General features: G+C 37.2%; 3 protein-coding genes across 6 annotated transcripts in view; 1 reads left to right on the top strand and 2 right to left on the bottom strand.

The window, feature by feature from the left end:
• The window catches only part of slc8a4a (solute carrier family 8 member 4a), an 81,986-nt gene extending 75,830 nt beyond the window's left edge, over positions 1-6,156 (bottom strand). The window contains exon 1 of the mRNA XM_060891115.1: positions 5,758-6,156. The gene's annotated coding sequence lies outside the window, so the exon portion shown is untranslated. The remainder of the gene's footprint in view (positions 1-5,757) is intronic.
• Positions 6,157-11,654: 5,498 nt separating this feature from the next.
• On the top strand, positions 11,655-15,451 carry bada (BCL2 associated agonist of cell death a). Of its 3 annotated transcripts, none has more exons than XM_060891066.1 (4): positions 11,655-12,068; positions 12,939-13,043; positions 13,941-14,173; positions 14,327-15,451. In XM_060891066.1, exons 1-4 carry the CDS (start codon positions 11,921-11,923, stop codon positions 14,432-14,434), a joined length of 594 nt encoding a protein of 197 aa, XP_060747049.1. In that variant the 5' UTR covers positions 11,655-11,920; the 3' UTR covers positions 14,435-15,451. The 3 variants fall into 3 exon arrangements, with proteins under 3 accessions (XP_060747049.1, XP_060747048.1, XP_060747050.1); XM_060891065.1 differs by having other exon boundaries at positions 11,657-12,068; positions 12,939-13,058; XM_060891067.1 differs by lacking the exon at positions 11,655-12,068 and adding an exon at positions 13,602-13,678 and having other exon boundaries at positions 12,935-13,058.
• Positions 15,452-15,591: 140 nt separating this feature from the next.
• zgc:110782 (uncharacterized protein LOC541358 homolog) lies at positions 15,592-17,719 on the bottom strand. Of its 2 annotated transcripts, none has more exons than XM_060891063.1 (2): positions 17,658-17,719; positions 15,592-16,637 (listed from the first exon to the last, which is right to left on the bottom strand). In XM_060891063.1, the coding sequence occupies exons 1-2, from the start codon at positions 17,664-17,666 to the stop codon at positions 15,768-15,770; spliced, it is 879 nt and encodes a 292-aa protein (XP_060747046.1). In that variant the 5' UTR covers positions 17,667-17,719; the 3' UTR covers positions 15,592-15,767. The 2 variants fall into 2 exon arrangements, with proteins under 2 accessions (XP_060747046.1, XP_060747047.1); XM_060891064.1 differs by lacking the exon at positions 17,658-17,719 and adding an exon at positions 17,308-17,475.
• Positions 17,720-18,930: the final 1,211 nt, after the last annotated feature.

Below are 18,930 nucleotides of genomic sequence, written 5' to 3'. Positions count from 1 at the left end.
AATGTGGGTCAAGAAGGAGGTGAGAATGAAGAGAGAATGCAGGAGAGATCAAGCACCAATCAAGTGGAAATAATTAACTGAACACAGAGGAAAGTTCACCAGGTCTGCTGATCAACATTCCTGCAACTTCGCAAACAAATGCTGCCATCAAGCAGATATTAAACCATAAAGAAAAAACATTAATCCAATTCAGTTTTGATGGACTGTATTGTCATATTGAGCTAGGCTATGCTGCAACAGTTTGAGAAGTGCACTAGGTGAGAATCACAGATTTGTGTTACAATTTAAATGATAAATGTTCAACAATGTGGGAATTAAACATAGGATTGTAAAGCCTTTTGTTATAAAAGTGTCACACTTCAAAGATAAAAAAAAAATCATATATATATATATATATATATATATATATATATTTATTAATTTTTTGGCCCAGACCGAAAAGGACAGTAAAGTAAAGGACATTTTAATTGCACTTAGTAGCTCACTTGACTGGACTTTGTGGGCCTAGAACGTCAAATGGGCAGATAGGTCTTTAGACAAAGCTCAGAAGTGAAATATGGTGGTTTGGGTGTCAAGCTATATACTAAGAATGCTGACAGAGCTTAAATAGAAGCAGTAAGATGTGTATCCTTAGATGACCACACTCTATTAGACCAAAGAAACCGTGACCTGTGCTTTTGACATGACTTTAAAACCATAGACTTGCTTAGTTAAGTGTAAGTGCTCAGTTATTTTATTTGTCAGATAATTCCCAAATTTAAGCAAATCATTTTAGTTTAACTTTTTTTTTTCCTCCCTCATTTTCTCCACACAATTTGTTCTTGTCATTGCTCACCCAGTATAGCCAACTCCCTATCACATGAGAGCTACCAGCTGGACAGGGTGTGGCAAACATGAGCTTCTTTCAATGCATGTGAAGCCAACTAACTCATCATTCTTAGCTTCTAATCATGCAGCCTTACAGTGCAACATAACACACTGCCTTCTTTTGCACTGAATTTGAATTTACAAAAGCCCATGTTTGGCTGATGTCACTGTGATGGATGGGGGTTTTGAGTATGCCAACCATCCCACCCAGAAAGCATAGCCAATATGGCTCTCTTGACTCATGAATGCTGTAGATCACTACGGATCACCACTCAAGATCTCTAGATGATAGGGCTAGTGTACGGAAGTGCTCCCCTTGGATATACCATGAGACACCACAATATCAGCAATATCCAGCTTTCCATATCCACCACTAGTCCTTCCTCTATTCAGAACTCTGAATTCCTGAGACTGAATGGTGTTAAACTGCACTTGATAAAAATGGAAATAGTTTCCACACACACCAAATCCCCAAGCCCCAACATCTCTGATACAATCGTTCCCTTTCCTTCCAGTGTTAAATGTCTAGTATTAATCTAGAACTAATCCTTTCCTCTGAGCTCCATATGAGTTCTATTATCCATGCTTTTTACTTGCACCTTCACAATATTTTCAGATTCTGACCCTCAATCTCCTGTTCTACTAGTAAAATATTTGTTCATGCACCATGCCAAGATAATAACAGCTTCATCCTTCCGGCAATCTCCCCAATCCAGTAGAGTTAAAAAATCACCTGGAATGCTGTTTTGCATTTCATGATTTCATGAAGGTTTTCACAACCATAACATGCCTACTTAACTGCCATCAAATCTGTGGATACTTTCTATAAAAGTTTATTTCCCTTACCTTCACTGCATTGTAAACTGGGTGAATGTATGTCTTTGCAAAGAACAAGTAATATGGGGCTTTGTCTAATCATGCAAAATTTTAATCCATACATTATACAGGGTTTTGAGAGGACCAAGACAGCACACAACGATTGGCGTTGGAAATGAAGCGCTTCTTGAATTCTGCCCACAGCAAGACTGTGATTATTTTCAGTCTGCTAAAAAACAGTAAGATTAGCTCAAGCTGTGAGTAATGTTTCTCAGCATTAAGGAAGACATGAAGCCTGCACAACTATGAGCTCTAACACCAGAAGGCCCCCTTTACAATAAATCTGGCTGCTGCAGAACTGACTATAGACCAGCCTGCTTGGATAACCGAACAATAGATTGAGAATACTGGGACCAATATGTGTTTTTTCCTCTGTTTACTCAAAGATCTGTCTGAATTATTTGACTCTTTTAGAGTCATTTTAGCAAAGTTAGACACGTAGTTGGAGTTGTTCCTAGTTCCTTACTGATCCTGGTACGCTGCCAACATTATTAACAGAAAGAAGTCTAAGCAGGCTTTCACACTGGCAGTTTAGTCCAGAACATAGTTTGCATAAAAAATTGGAAATGTGAAAGCTGTCATGTGGACTGGGAACCACACCACGGTCCAGGACTTGAAACTGCCTTTAGGGGCAGTGATGGCTCAAGTGGTTAAAGCACTAGGTTGTTGATTGGAGGTTTGGGGCCCAAGCACTGCCAAGCTGCCACTGTTGGGCCCTTGAGTAAGGCCCTTATCCCTCTTTGTTCCAGGGGAAAAACATGTGAAAAAGATCTTTTTAATATAGTTAACATGAACATGGGCATTTGATCTTTATTTAGCAATACTGAAATATTGAAGTAAAATAGCTAAAGTATACAAAAATCTAAATTCTTGTGAGGAAAAAGTAAGAACCCCCCACATTTATATGTACTTAAAATGGATAAAATTACCTACAGATGTATTACATCAGGTTCAAATTATTAGACCACTGTTACAGAGCATTTTGAAGACGGCTTGCCATATTTAAACTTCAGGAAGTTAGCTTGGTTTGCTTTTAAATATTGAAGTAAGAGGTATCACCATCACCATAGTGAGATCCAAAGAGCTCTCTGGGGCCTTTAGAATGAAGATTGTTGATGCTTATGAGTCTGGTAAGGGATATAAAAGGTCTCAAAAGAATTTGTGATCAGCCATTCCACTGTCCAAAAATCTTTTGTTTTGATGCAGAAGGATCTGGCCAGCTCCTCGTCATAGAATGGACTATGAATTCTACATTGTATCAGAAGGTGCTTGAGGAACATGTGAGACCATCTGTCAAAAAAACTTAAGCTGAAGCAGAACTGGACCTTTGAAACATGACAATGACCACAAACATATCAGTAAATCCACCAAGGACTGGCTGAACATTCTGGAATTCAAAGCCCAGATCTAAATCCGATTGAGATCACATGAGGTGATTTGAAACCAACTGTGCATGCAAGATACCCCTCAAACATCACAGAACAAATATTAGCTATTAGAACACAGGGTGTCCTAACTTTTCCTCAGATGAAATACAGATTCTTGTTGATTTCTTTTGTTTAATAAGTAAAATATAAAAACTAAGTGATTTTTTTGTTGTTTACATTCAATTAAATAATTTAATCTACTAGTAAAAATTAAAACAAGATGTTGACATTGTTGACATTTCTTAATAAAGAACAGAATTTTTGGTCTTTATTTTTTACATGACTGTATATGTGACAAATTAAAGGCTTCCATTCTATTCTACCTCTATGAGATGGTGTGAGTTTGAGCTTCTATGAATGTGAACAAACTTGTATCTGGATCTGTATTTGTTCAGGAAGTAAAGTCACCTGCGCATGTGTTCCAGCTGATGGCGACATTATTAGTTTCCACAACACGTGTAGCATGAGTGACAGGGGAACATCGTCAGTCCCAGAAGTGATGAGGAGCCTTACTCTGCATAATATCACCAAAATAATGGTGTTATAAAAAATCAAATACATAAAATATAGCGAGTAGCAATGTGCTCTCCATGCAGGAGGGTTTTGACAGAATCAATTCACCGATGTTGCAGGAGGCACAGAGAACAATCACACTTAGATTCTGACCAGCAAACCTGCACCATGTAAAAATCACCTTATTAACAGATCGTAGTTTGTCCCAACATCTTATTTCTCTCGATTACTGTTATCAGGAACATCACTCAGTCATTTCACAGCTGAGAACAGAAGACGGAATATTCTAATATAGTGCATCTTTATATTAAAGGCTCCATGACTACGGAGGCGACCTACATTACAATTAATGTTAATAAAAGTTTTTAGGATGTTACGATTATAGGAAACTTTTATAAATGTTAATGATTATGGAATTTTTTTTTATAAATGTTCCTACATCAATGCCATCCTTTGTTCTTGTACGAACACTAACACAAACCTTTTCTATATGGTCTGTTTGTTATGTGTTGTGGAAGGAATGTTCTAAGAATATTGTGATGCATAACGTTAAGCATATTGCAGGAAGGTTATTTTTGTATTTGACCTGTTTACCTGAAAATGATTGGTGTTGATTTCTATCATTTTCTCTAACAGTAGCTCTGAGAATAGTTTTGGCTATAGTTTAGATCACAGTTTAATATTAATGTACTCGGTATAATCTGCTGTTTCTATAGAAACAGCTAATTCACAGGCGCTTGAACGGAGGATGCTCCACATAATCTAAGGCTAATAATAAACAAGTATCTTTTTTAAATGCGTTGTTATTTTTAATCGTTGTTACAGCGAAGCTTTCTGCAATTGATATGTGAAGTTTATGGAAGGACTCTTTTGTGTCAGTTCTAAGGAGGACATGGTGCATTTTTTTGTCTTATTCATTTCAAGATTTAGGGGGAAAAAAATGAAATGCTGGTGCAGGAATGACTGTGTATAGCTACTATAAGGTACGTGGTAACTTGCTTCCATCACATAAATAGTTAAAAAGCTTGGACATTTCATCCATTTATTAATTTAAAAAATCCATCATTGGAAACTGCTATAGGAAATAGGATTAGGATGAAATTACGACGATCTTTGCTCCATGCAGGATCACATCACTATCCCATCATTAATGATTTTCTTCTAACTCCACATTGTGTATTAATTTGCAGTGCCCGACACAGCCGAACCTTTATAGAACTTCTGGAATACGTGACCGAATGTTCTGAAGATGTTTCGTGTTGAGAAGCTGAGACAAATGTCATTCTTCTATGAAAGTTAATCCTGAACCGCTGAGAATCAGGATTACATTAAATATTAAACATATGCAGAAGATCCATCAGTAGGTATCGAACAGAATGCTGGTGTATCTTTACACCAGCATTTTTTCAACTGAATGCGTTGATCTGAAACAGGTGGGCTGCTTCTATAGTGGGAGTTCAGGAGCGTTTCCATGAGAACGGTGCCTCCTAAGTGCACGTAGACACTTTGGAGATGCCACAGGCTTTATGCACATTAGTTTACATTTGAGAAACAAAGCTTTTTAGCTAATTATAGCACATCCATTGAAAATTCACTGGTTATTATTATTTTTATTTTTTTTTGCACAGAGCGACCAGTTTAAGTCCTCGTGTCATTGTTAAAAACTCAGAAGAGATCATGATGATGTTACCTGGAGAGACGTGTTTTTAATATCAGAGATTCATCTCAGGAACTCTGAATTGGTAGGGGGATGTTTGTTTTCCTGTAAACAAGAAAACGTAGGGGAATTTGATGCTTTATAAATAGATTCCATTCGAAATTAAGAAACAAATAGGGAGGGATTGAGATGTTAATGTAAATGCACAACGCACGCGCGGACGTGGGCATCTTCATGTAAAGCCCACAAAGCATGTTGGTTTATGAAGTTAAAGCATGTTAGCTTTGTGGCTTACACGTGAATACGTGAATGAATACGTGATTTCGCATCGGTTGCACCACTGCATTCCGTTCGATATGATCTCATAGCCAGACAATAATAAGAATATCAGTGGTCAATTGATGGAAGGTTACTTACGGTTTGGTACGTATGGTGCTCGCGCCCAGTCGCTTGTGAAGCGCACAGCGAGGATCTTCCGTTTTCAATCACTCAGCACGCAGGAACGCATCGCGGCTGCGCAACGTCTCAGGAACGTGGCTTCTCCAGCTTTAACGGAGCTTTACGAAAACGCACAGTAAAGTAATGCACATCTCCAAATATGTCGCTTGCGCACCTGCGGAGATGGAGTGTTACAGCTAAGACAGGAAAAAAATATTGAATACCACTACAGAGAACCTGCCCACGCAAAACCTCTCTTTTTTTATTTATTAAGTGCAAGAGAAAAGGAGATGTTGGTCACTGAGGTTGTCACTGAAGTTGTTGAGTGTTTGGAGACACCAAGCGAGCTAGGTATCACCAGAACACCTCAGTATAAATATGGTTCCGTTTTTGCAACAAAACGCGCTTTCCATCCAGGATTGAATTGAATGCCAAACGCAGTTTCTCTCAGATATTAAGAGAGAGCGAGCGAGCGAGAGAGAGAGAGAGAGAGAGAGAGAGAGAGAGAGAGAGAGGTGTGACGCGCCAGGCAGGCGGAGGACGCGCGCTGAATGCTAAAGGTGCGCTCCTGTGAGCATCAGCTAAGCGCGCTTTCCATGAAGATGATGGGCTCTGGAAATATAACTGGAAAAGACAAGGATGTAAAAAATGGCAGCTCTGGTTTTCCTTCCTTGCTTTACTGTGGAAGGGAGCAGAGAAGCACAGGGACGCCGATAGTCAGCAGTGAGACTGCAGAGACAGGGGAAGGGAGGGGACACATTCCTACACCGCGGTCGCGACCCTTACTAATAACCACAGCACATCGGGATCAATCACTGATGAAGCAAGTTAGCCCGACTGGTCATTATGAAATCTACAAAGATTCTACAGTGTCTGGGTAATAAAAAAAAAACAATATCCAAATTGCAATATCAATATCAATATATGAAATATCTGGCTCAGCTGGTAGTCTGGACATTCTCATTGCTCAGTAGCAAATACAAGACAGATGAAGCATAAAAATATAGCAATTAGAAATTAATTTAGAGAAAACTCTCCGAGAGCATTGGGGTGATGTTCTTCAGACAACAACATTTGGTCAAAATAAATCACAAAGGTTTTACTTCCTGTTTGAAGCCCTCGCCATCAAGATCATTTGTGTGTTATGTACAAAACTTCCTGCATTTTAAAAATCAGATCCTTTTTTTTCAGGCTAGTCATGATGCTATGTGCCATTTAAGAAGAAGAAGAAACACACACAATAAGGTGCCTACACAGCCTCAGTTCTTGGCCTCTTAAAAATATTTTTAATATTTTGTTCTGTAACACATATGCATGGTTATATAACCAGTTTGTCCCTTTTTTCATTTACTTATTCATCCATCCATCCATCCAACTATCCACCCATCCATTCATTCATTTATCTTCAGTATCCACTTTATCCTGGTAAGGTTCAAGGTGGTTCCTGAGCCTATGTCAAGAATACTGGGTTTGAGACAAGAATACAGGAGTTACTGGGCCATCACAGTGCAACATACACACATTCACACATAGGAGCAATTTAGCAATTTTAAATAATCTCAAGCTCAAACTGAGGCTCCTGGATGTATGCTTCAAATGCACCACTATGCCCCCTGTTTGTCCATTGTGTCATCTCAAATTAATGGCCTTGGGTCTGTTTGTGGCAAAACCATTAAACCACAGAGATGTTTAGGGGTGGATAAAGCAGTATGAAATGATGACATTATTTTAGATAGTTTTTCTTCATTGATCAACTTTATTGGACATTACAATGAAATGAATGAGCCAATTTGCCTTGTTGTATTGCGCAACGTTGATATTTGTAACTTCGAAGATATTCTGAAAGTATAAATAAATATATTAGTAGTTAAAGGAGTGTGTTTTCTTTCTTTCAAATAACTACTCAATTTCAGTGAAATATAAATATGATAAAAAAATAATCTTTTAGAGTATAATATATAGTAAGCCATATATTTAGAGTTAGATGTAGATAGTTATATTGTAAGCCATGTATGATATTAGGTTTATTAGCTGTATGTTATTATGTTAATATCATGTATATTTTTAGGTTTATTTATAGTGTTTTATTCAACACTCATCTTTTATCCTTAACACCAGGCAGTCACACATCAGTGGTTAAGGTTCTGGGTTGTTAATCGTAAGTCTGAGAGTTTCATTAATAGCAACACCAAGGTGCCACCAGTAGGCCCTTATGCAAGGCCCTTAATCCTCAATGCTCCAGAGATACCATAACACAACTGGCACCGTATCCTTTCTTTCTAAAATAAATATTCTCAACAAATTGCCCTCTGACTGAGAAAACCAAACAAGGCTTATAGTGACAAAATAGAAGCGTCTCGGTGTTAGAGACGTTAAAATAATGTTTAATCTCAGAGCTCACATTTAGCGGAATATAATTAAAGCATTAAAAGTTAAAAAGTAAGCTTTAGGCATCCCACGCTTGAAAATATTTCCAATGTGGGCAATTTTATTCAAAAAAATTAATAAGGTAAAAATTAGGGTTGAAGACAGGCTTTGAATGTGCACTATGTATTTCTAAGGCAAACAGATAAAACTCTTTGACTAAACTGTATAGGTCTGTAATGGTATATTTTTATTCTCATTGTGGTTGCTGTCTATTCATCAGTCTCTGCATCCAGGGTTATTTTAAATGAATAGTTTTTGCAGTTTATCAGTGGGGAGGTCAAGCTCCAGCTTCGCGTGTGTAATGTATATGTGACAAATAATGACTTAATTCCTGCCTAAAAGTGCGTGCTATTCTTCTGTGCTATATCCGGTTGTTTGCTATTGCTAAGCTGACTTGTGCATCTTAACAAGCAGTTAGGCAATTGATTTTGGCACAACCATTCTGGCTCTGTCTCTTACTGATTTATTGAGACTTTTTAGATGGCTGTTTTATTGCCATTATTGCCTTTGTAGGTTCTCATTTTCAGGGATGTTGCTTTTCAACTTGAGTGACAAAAGCTATTTATTCAGTTCCATATGGTTCAATGACATATGTGTGTCCATAAAATAGGAAATTGAAATTTTACTGATTCAAATTGCAATTCAAAAGGTCAAAGTGTTTAGCATATCATCAGGAAATTGTGAGTTCAGAGCCCAACAATGGCACAGTCATGCATGGTTGGGAGCCATGAAAGTAGAATTAATCATGATTTCTTGTGGGAGAGATGGTATACTAGCTCTCTTTTAGCAAGACTAGTCAATTGTGGTCGTTTGTCATCACATGTATGCAGAAAGAGGCAAATAGATCTTTCTTCTGAGTGTGTTACACTGCTCTGTGATGCAATTTATACAGCAGTATGAGAAGACACAGCTGACTGGCTTCATGTGTCTCTGAGAAAGAGTGAGTTAGCATTCTTGCTCCCCAGTTTGTAGCTATTCTTTGACAGGGGAGAGGTGGCTGTTGGAAGGGAATACTAGGTGTTACACTTACAACCTAATTTTATTACACTTTATATCCAGTTAGCAATATAAATTGCACCAAATCCATTTTAATCCAAGTGTGAACATTAGTTAAATAGTATTTGAAGGCTACAAATATAAAAGAAATAAAGACTGAACAGTACCTGAGAGAGATCAGTACTGAACAGAAAGGTGCTGAAGAGAAGATGGCAACCAGGCAGAGCCAGAGAATGGAGGTGAAACGAAGAGTCTGACAAAACTAAAGAAGTACAAAACACCAAAAATGAGTACAGAAATAGATAAATAAATAGATTTTAAAAAATTCACATTATGACACAAGTGTAGCTTTTACTTGCACAAGAAGTGAAGTGAAGCCAGGAAAATACCACAGTGGAAGATTTGTAGATTTCATTAAAGAGTGTCTGGTGACACAGCACAGTGGGTGATCGAAAAGATGCAGTGGCTGTATACATGTTTTGTGGAGGAAGTGTGTATTTGTGTGTATTATTCTCTCATTTATCCAGGTGGCAACGTTAAAGGAATAGCCAGGCAAAAAATTTAAATAACAGAATCTGTCACTTACGCAAGACATTTATATAACTAGGATCTTATTCGGGACTTGGCAAAACCATCTATGATATACAAGTCTTCATATACAAAGGATTGCATATCCAACCTAAGACTCTTTACCTGAATTCTGCTTAGTGGGTAAGTTTAGAAAATTAGCTGTCAAACTATCAGGTACTGTAATGAACTGTAGCACTGTATGTCCTTTATCTGGTTGGATTAATTCTCCCAAAATATAGATTTTTTTTAAATCTTATTTATTATACTATCCCTCCATCTTCATCTTCTCTAATCTTTACTATGGATGTTATAAATATGTCTTGAAATGGATATCCTAGTTTATTTCACATCCTAGCTGCAGCTAGGTAGCTGCTCAATATGCTCATGATGCTAAGCATTTAGTAATTTGCTAGTGATGTGTTGGTTTCGATCGCTCAGCTGATGTGTTCCTGCTGTCTCATCAACTGATCTGCATGTGTGAGAAAGCAGCATGACTTGTAATCAATCACACTTACTGTGAAAATGTGTCACCTGTTAGAGATTGAATGTAAAAATCTCTTTAATGACTCAGCACAGGTATTTCAGAAAATGCTAAACTGATGTGCACACAGTCCACACTCCTATGACAGACATAACACCATGACTTCAAAACATTTACAATCACTGTACAAATTTAAATGTAATTACACACGAACTGAAAAACATCTCCATGAATAAACTTTCTTAAGCAGTAGTACCCTAAAATTATGTTCTATAGCGTGCATGAGGTAAGAAAGGACTTTTGCATACACTGAATATGCAGTGTGTTTGTCCAGGTTCCTCTTTGTGTCTGTTTTTCATAGGAAGTTCCTGGATCTAATTTTGAAAAATTGAAAAACCCACATAAAGTGAGAGGTGTCACTGAGACGTCTTTTACTATATATTTATCTGAAATGAATAAATAATAGCTATAATATCAGAGAGCTTGATTATAAAACGATTGCACATTCAAATGTTTTCTGAACAATCAAATTGAGCCTGCACTATCATAAATGAAGCATGACGAAGTTGCTACTAAGGTTCTTCCACACCAACCATGGTGGCCCCAGGACCTGGCTTTGTGTGTTCATAGACATGGTCATGTTGGAACAGGTTTGGACCTCGTGCCAGTTAAGGAGATCTTAATGCTACAGCATTCAAAGACATTCTGGGTGAAGAGCCACATCTAAGTGTGATGGTCGGTTGTTCACCTAGTTTTGAAAGATTTTCATAAAATAAGAAATGTGTAAATTTTGGTATGTTTTTATCCTCTGCTATGTTTTAGAACCTGCATTAAGGGTGAACAGAGGTTTGTTTAATGAAACGCAGACAAACTAAAATGTTAAAATGTCCTTTGTCGCCATCTAGAGAAGAAAAAAGACTTTGCTGTGTCTCTAAATTCCACCACAGGTTCTTTTTGGGTTATGCTTCAACATTTGTTGGTTGCTGGATGTTCAGAAAATCAAGTCAGACATAAAATATTAGGAAGAAAACAAAAATACAAAAAAATAAAATAAATAAATACTTAGACATTTATTTCACTTTTTCATTGGATTAAATATCCCTTCGTTTGACAAAAACGACACGTTTTCTGATTCCGTTGATCGTTTTATTTATATATTTTTCGATATAACATATATTATTATTATATTATTATATATTATATATTATATACATTATTATATTAACTTTGCCTTTGTGTGCTCAGGAAGTAAACAGCGCGAGCTCATAAAGCTCGATCGCAACAGTGACGTCTCACTGAACAGACGAAAAAAAAAAAAGAAAAGAAAACCGCCTAGCAGCGGCTTCTGATTGGTTGACCAGTAGGTCTCATCGACTCCGATTGGCTGGGCGGTGAAACTGTACACTACTGTACACAGACGACAACAACAATAAACCTGAGGTGATTATGAGATCATTCACGTTGCTTCAGAAGACAAGAGTGGAGGAGAAATTAATCAGTAGCACGACAATCGGCGAAGACGATCACTTTGACTAGATGTCACGTAAAGCGCTGGGTTTTGCTCTTTATTTCGATTCGATGAAGTTAATATTAGAAATCAGGAGAGATTTAAAACTTGATGATTAGCTTAGGTATGCTAGCCTTTGTTTTTTGGGTGTGTCGCGTGCCATGAGCAACCAATACCTACTGAAACTGAGGAAAGATTACTTTAATCTCGACAAGGAAGGATATACAAAAGTAATCAACACCAGAATAGGGAGTGAAGCAGGGGGATCGATTCTGAATCACTTCTTCATGAATTCGTCCAGAATTACAGGTAACTTTTGTTAATTTATTATCTTATTTATTAGCTAGCGTTCGATACAGTCGTATGCAAAAGTTTAGGAACCCCTGACAATTTCCATGATTTTCATTTATAAATAATTTGGGTGTTGGGTTGGATCAGCAATTTCATTTTGATCTATTAAATATCTATCTATCTATCTATCTATCTATCTATCTATCTATCTATCTATCTATCTGTTATGATTGTCATGGCTGTTCATATTTCTGTCTGCTATTAGAATGATATCAACATGGCACTTAAATCTTAAAAATATCAAATAACTGAAGGACACAGTAATATTTCAGTAGTGAAATGAGGTTTGTTGGATTAACAGAAAATGTGCATTATGCATCAAAACCAAATTAGACAGCTGCATAAATTTGGTTGCCATTTTTATTGATTTGATATTTTAATACCTGTAACTACTTAGCACTGATTAATTGGAACACACAACTTGGTTTGGTGCCTTCATAAGCCTTCATAAGCCTTCATAGACAGGTGCATCCAATCATGAGAAAAGGTATTTATAAGGTGGCCAATCGCAAGTTGTTGTTGTTCACTTTGACTCTTCTCTGAAGAGTGGCAACATGGAAGCCTCAAAACAACTCTCAAATGACCTGAAAACAAAGACTGTTCAACATTATGGTTTTGGGGAAGGCTACAAAAAGTTATCGCAGAGATGTATATCCTAGCTCCACATTGACATGAGCTCTGAGACTGTGATCCTAAGTAGATGTCAGTGTATATGTAACCTACAAACTTAAAGAATGATAGCGACTCCTGTAAGGCAGGACGTTTTAATTCATATTGTTCAGTATTACATGACCAAAAGGTAAACATGTAATCATTTATTGCCAACAGCTTTCACGATGGATGAGGCACCACACATTATAAGAGAAGATGTCAATCCATTGGATGACAATGAAGGAAGATGGTTAGAGAAGGTCGAGAATACTAACCCTCCAAGTAAGACATCAGCAGGTGTGTCCTTACCCTTAGATTTGAAAGTATCTATCTATCTATCTATCTATCTATCTATCTATCTATCTATCTATCATGATTGTCATGGCTGTTCACATTTCTGTCTGCTATTAGAATGATATCAACATGGCACCTAAATCTTAAATATCACTAGTATAGCTTTTAAAGATGAGTTGTACCAAATATGGTTTAAAAACAAAGAGATCCATTCACATAAAACCACTTAAAGCTATAAAAACTATTGAAATAAAATTTTGTGCCATTTATACCACAGCAGTGTTGACCTCTCAAATCTAATTTGTTAGAAAGTGTTGATTATTCTTCTCTAAATAAAAGTAGCTTGGATAGTATCGCTAGCTAAAACTCAAATCACGGGGCTCTATTAATATTTTCCTTCTTATATGATACTGTTTCATTCATTTCAACAGTAACAAAGATGCACAGTATTGTTGTTGAGACAGTTGGTATGGTTCTCTGTGATGTTCTAATTATATTATTAAGAAAATTTTTTTATTTATTTATATTTATTTTTTTTATTATAAGATTATCATCACTTTTATGGAAGGAGGCTTTTGGTTGGTTTCTCACCATGAGAGAGGTCAGGAGACAGGAGTCTTCAGGTCAGGAGACTGTGCTTTAAATCTTATCAATAAAAAGAAATTGAGGGTTGTAAGAGAATGATTGTTTATAGCTGCTATAGTGTAAGTGATAAAGCTAAGCTGTTAGTTTACAGTTGAATTATTGCTGTGGTATAAAAGAACAAATCTTCTCTAGTCACAATTTAGAGTAAAGCTGCGGCTGTGAATGGTGGAATTAAAGCCTTAAATGTTTTTAAATCTGAGAGTTTATTCTAAACCCTCACTCACTGTGGTGTGCTTTCAGGGGTCGGAGGTCGGGTACGGCTCTACTCAGAGTCGCAGGTGCACACGGTGAGCCGCTGGGAAGATGTTGAGATGCAGGATGGAATTTCCGCTGAAGAAAGCGGAGGAGCTTCGGACGGAGCCCCGTTCCGAGGCAGATCCCAATCTGCTCCAGCTGCACTGTGGAAAGCTAAGAAGTATGGACGACAGCTGAGGAGGATGAGTGATGAATTTGACACCTGGCTGGACAGAGGGGTGAGTTTCCGTACTAATCACTAGCAGGGATACTAATGATGCATGAGTTTAGCATTAAGGCTGGAAATGAAAAACGTACAGGTTTGTTTAAGCAAAGCTGTGCGATTTCCATTTGTGTGTTTGTTTATTCTTTATGTTTTTATATGTTGCCAGGACATAAGGAGAGCGAGCAGTAAGGGGAAAGTGTCACAGAAGCAACACAGTCGTGGATGGTTCTCCTTCATTTGGGGATCTACTAGGGAAGAAGAGGGAAGGGAATAAAATTACACACAGTTCAACCAGAGAAAAGTGAATCAACAATCAAGACGAAGGCTGGTCATGTTTTTCACCAGAATGGCCTTTTCATCAAAGTGCTCATCAAACTTTCAAATTATTATTATTTTTTAATTATCAACAAAATGAAAGAAAAAAGGTGCTAAAACACACCCACTGCAGTACCCAATGCAAAGAATTGTGTTTTTTATTTTAATATTTGACAATCTTAGCTGACAATCTGTGATATTTCTGGACAATCTCCCATGTACTGAAAAACTCAATCCCTAAATATTTATGAATTCTTTAATTTTTTTTTATTTAAATGAATATTTGGTAAGAAATGTGAAATATTGTTCTATGCTGTCTTTTCTAAATGAATATATATATGTTGAGTTTTAAACATTTGTCATATTAAAGATTTTAAAGGAATTGGTGGTAAAAATGTAAATATTTTCCATAGACTACAAAAGTCAGAAAAGCAGCCTGTGAAAATTGTGTAGTGTTGGTTAATAACGATGCGGGTATTTGGTCTAATTCAGTCAGGTTCGTCTCAGGGTTTTCTTTGATTGCAGCATTTTCTGTTGCTTTTTGTTACTGTTGTAGACCCGAGTCTCTTCGTGTTTCTGAAATGAAGTTATTTTGCTTTGTACACCTTTTCATGTATATGTTTACTAATGAAAGATCTGGTCATTTATTTTCTTTTCTTTTTTTTCCCCCCACACACAGCACTAGACTAATTTGCTTTGTATGCAAAAGAACAGAGAGTTCCTGCCAGACCTTTGGTTAAGCAAATCATTACAGATGGACAACCCAAATGCTGCATAAGCTGGGCTTGAATCTGAGGCATTTTCTTGATGCCTTATTTTAAACGTGTTTGTCCTTTTCACAAGCTCTTGATAGGAATTTATACTACGTTACATATCTTGCGATGTAAAACTGTTTGTATAATGATTTGTTCTGTTTGTATAATTGTTTAATTTATTATTTGTGATCAAATTCAAAATAAAAATTTCATGAATTTCATTTTTGTTTATTTAACCAGGTATCGTACATTTTACAATGAACAAAGATGAATAGATCTAGAACACTTTACTTTCAATATCTGAATTTATCCAAAATCCTACATGGTTAAACTTTGATCTAATAATCAATAACACACTCACACATGCAAATATACCATGTCTGAAGACCAGAGGCACTTTTACGAAATCAATACAAGTGACTATAGTTGACTTAATACAAAGCGCAATTTTAAACTCGACTTAAATGTTTGAGAGAGATATCAGGCATATTTAAGCCCTGGATCATTAATCAGTTACTGAAACACTCATCAAATTTATCATCGAATAGAGGTGGAATCTCTTGTACAATACTGAGTTTCACAGTTGAGGTTAGAAAGCCTCTGCATTTCCTCATCGCTTAGCTCAAAGTCAAAGATTCTGCTGTTTTCTTGAACACTTTGCGGTTGAGATGATCGAGGCAGAACAGAAATGCCTTGCTGAACAGCCCACCGGAGTAACACCTGAGCTGGAGTTCGTCCACGGCTCTCAGCAAGGTCCTTCACCTCCGGCTCCTGCAGGAGTGCACCCTTTCCTAGAGACGAGTATGCTTGGAAGTGAACTCCTGCCTCTTTGCATATGTCCCGGAGTTGTTTCTGAACAAGTTTCGGGTGACACTCCATCTGCAGCACTGCTGGAGGCACACGGCAGCTTCCTAGCAGCTCTAAAAGATGGCTCACTGTGTAGTTAGAGACCCCTATGGCCTTGATTTTGCCTCTGTCATAGAGTTCCTCCAGGATAACCCAGCTCTGCAAGCGATACTTGGCGTGAATAGGATCTGTTGGTTCTAAACCTGCAACTCCAGGCCAGTGCAGCAAATACAGGTCTACATATTCACAATCCAGCTTCTGAAGACTCCTCAAGCATCCTTCTTTGGCTCTAGGGCCATGGTCTTCTGGTCCAAGCTTGCTGATGAGGAACACGTCAGAACGAACAAGGCCGTGCTTGGGCAGGAGCTCCCTCATGACTTGACCCAGTTGTGCTTCGTTGCCGTATACTGCGGCCGTGTCAAAGGCACGGTAACCTGCATCAAGGGCAGCATTGATGGACTTGTACAGCTGTTCATAGGTGTTCAGCTTGTATGTGCCCAGACCCAAGAGAGGAATCTGTGTTCCAGAGTTGAGAGCAGCTACACGCATAGTGGACCAAATCTGAAAATTGGTTCATTAAATGAGACAAAGGAAGAAACATAGTTTGCCTTTAGGTTTCTAACCTTGAGATCACATCCCAACATGGGATATGGGACATTTTTACCAACCTTTATTCATTGATATATTCTATGAAACTGAATAAATTCTATAAACTTGTGTATAATGAAAAATCTATAATAATTACACCTAAATATCATTAGCTTTCATTCAATCTGGACCTCATAAGTACAATTTACATCATGCTTGCATTAATCGAAGATGTCTTTCCTCCAGAAACTGCTATTTATATTTGTGTGGCACAGTCATGCATTATACCACTACAAAATACAACATTCTTACAATAATTTGTTGTCTATTCCCAAAATCTACTCACGGGTACATACGTATGTATGTATGTATGTACGTATGTATGTATGTATGTATGTATGTATGTATGTATGGCTATGGCATCCAATGGAATATCCTGTGTGAAAACATTGTGATCCTATTAATAATAATTACAGATATTTGCACATGATAGTTATTCAAATTAGACAGGCTGCTATGCTTCATGCATATTATAATAGAACTTCAAATGCAGTACATAAACTGCAGATTTGGCCTTTTGGTCATAAGGAAATCTAGTTTTGAAAATAAGCTAAATAAAAAGAACTGATTAACTTTGCCTTACATTCTGTGGAGTGGATGAATGAATGAATGAATGAAGTCTCAGTGAGTTACAGTAAATTAATATGTCATCAAAATGAGCTATCAAAAAGACGTCACTGGCTGCAAAAAGTTAAGCCTTCACAATATTACTTGAACAAATAGTGCAGTCGCACACACTCGCACGCACTCACACACGCACGCGCACACAAGAAAGTTTTTCTAAAGCTGCTTTCTATTAAAAATAAACCTGGAAAGTTAGAGAGCCGTTTTCTCTGTACTGGTGTGAGGTTTTTATTTATTTTATTTATTTTATCTCAGACTAGCCAAATGGATGCTTACGTATTATGTAAACAGGTTAAAAATGTTACTCACTAAAGTCATGCAGGAACTTGAAGAAAAGGCTTCCGGTTGCTTAATCGCAACGCATCCTTTCGCCACAGGGGGGCGCTCGAGGGAATGGGGATCATTATTATGGGCCAGGATTGGGAAACTGTCTGATACTGTAGTGAGTGACTCAAAGCACTTTTTTGACCTGCAGGGAATACAAGCCAAGATGGAATGCCAGCCAAAGGGGCACAAACACACACTTCTGAATAGCCAATCTAGCCATGTGGTGGAAGGGAACCTGTTGTTAAGGAACACAGGAAACAGTAACCATAATGGTAAAAAGCTCAGGATCAAACTCGGAACTCTGGAGCTGTGACACACCAATGATACTGTTGTTTATTTGTTTCTTACTTAAATCTATTTATTGCCTTAAAATCAAGTCATTTATTTAACACAGTCCAACTATTCAAACATAGACAAATCAGGCTATCTATCTATCTATCTATCTATCTATCTATCTATCAAAATGTGCTAAAACATAGATTCAGAATATTCCTTAAAAAATACAGCTACATTCAAATTTATTTTAGTACTGAGATAAACCCCATTTAATTAGTGTCCCAGCCTACGTAACATTCTCAGGTGTAGAAAATAAACTTTCCCGGGGTGGAATGATGAACACACATCTATGGAACTATGAATTTTACAAAGATAATGAATTACTTAAATGGGCCTTTGAGACTTTTTTTTGATAAATATTTATTTTGCCACCTTCAAAACGGCTACAACTGCTCTGAATGACGAGTCAAGAGGATTCGCCACAAAGAGACACAAACCCCCAGAATGTGACCTCTGTGTACTGGGTATAAAAATGATCTGCCGTTGACTAAATCACTTCACAACAGATACAATGCTTTACAAAGACAAGCAGTAAGAGTCAGAACTTTCCTCTTGAATGGCATAAATGTTATCAAACTGACGAGTAAACAAGAATTCCTGGGCTGATAGCATATGTTTGTAAGAAATACAGAAGACATCCAGAACATAATAATAGAGCTGTCTTTATTGGCATGTTTCATAGATTAACATTAACAGAGACAGCCTGTAAATTTACAGGAGACATGCTGGTTAACAGAGGAAAAAAAAACAATGTTAAATAACCGCTCATTTTGCAGTTTATATGGATACTGTTTTTCACATAGTAACTGAAGAACAGTATATTTGCTTAAGGCCAGAACATATCAATCTGAAAGTGAGTCATATGCAGCCAAGCTTCTATTTATATAAATCCCTATGAAATTATCTGGGAAAAATCCTT

Source organism: Tachysurus vachellii, chromosome 17, assembly GCF_030014155.1.
Source record: "Tachysurus vachellii isolate PV-2020 chromosome 17, HZAU_Pvac_v1, whole genome shotgun sequence".
In the NCBI taxonomy this organism is placed as follows: Eukaryota; Metazoa; Chordata; class Actinopteri; order Siluriformes; family Bagridae; genus Tachysurus; species Tachysurus vachellii.
This window is presented reverse-complemented; position numbering and strand designations above follow the sequence as displayed.

What these genes read in the sequence shown, in the direction of transcription:
- bada (XM_060891065.1), top strand. Translation starts at nt 11,921, where the DNA reads ATGAGCAACCAATACCTACTGAAACTGAGGAAAGATTACTTTAATCTC. An exon ending in GAATTCGTCCAGAATTACAG is followed by an intron (nt 12,069 to 12,938) that starts GTAACTTTTGTT and finishes TATTGCCAACAG; the next exon opens with CTTTCACGATGGATGAGGCA. An exon ending in ACACCTGGCTGGACAGAGGG is followed by an intron (nt 14,174 to 14,326) that starts GTGAGTTTCCGT and finishes ATATGTTGCCAG; the next exon opens with GACATAAGGAGAGCGAGCAG.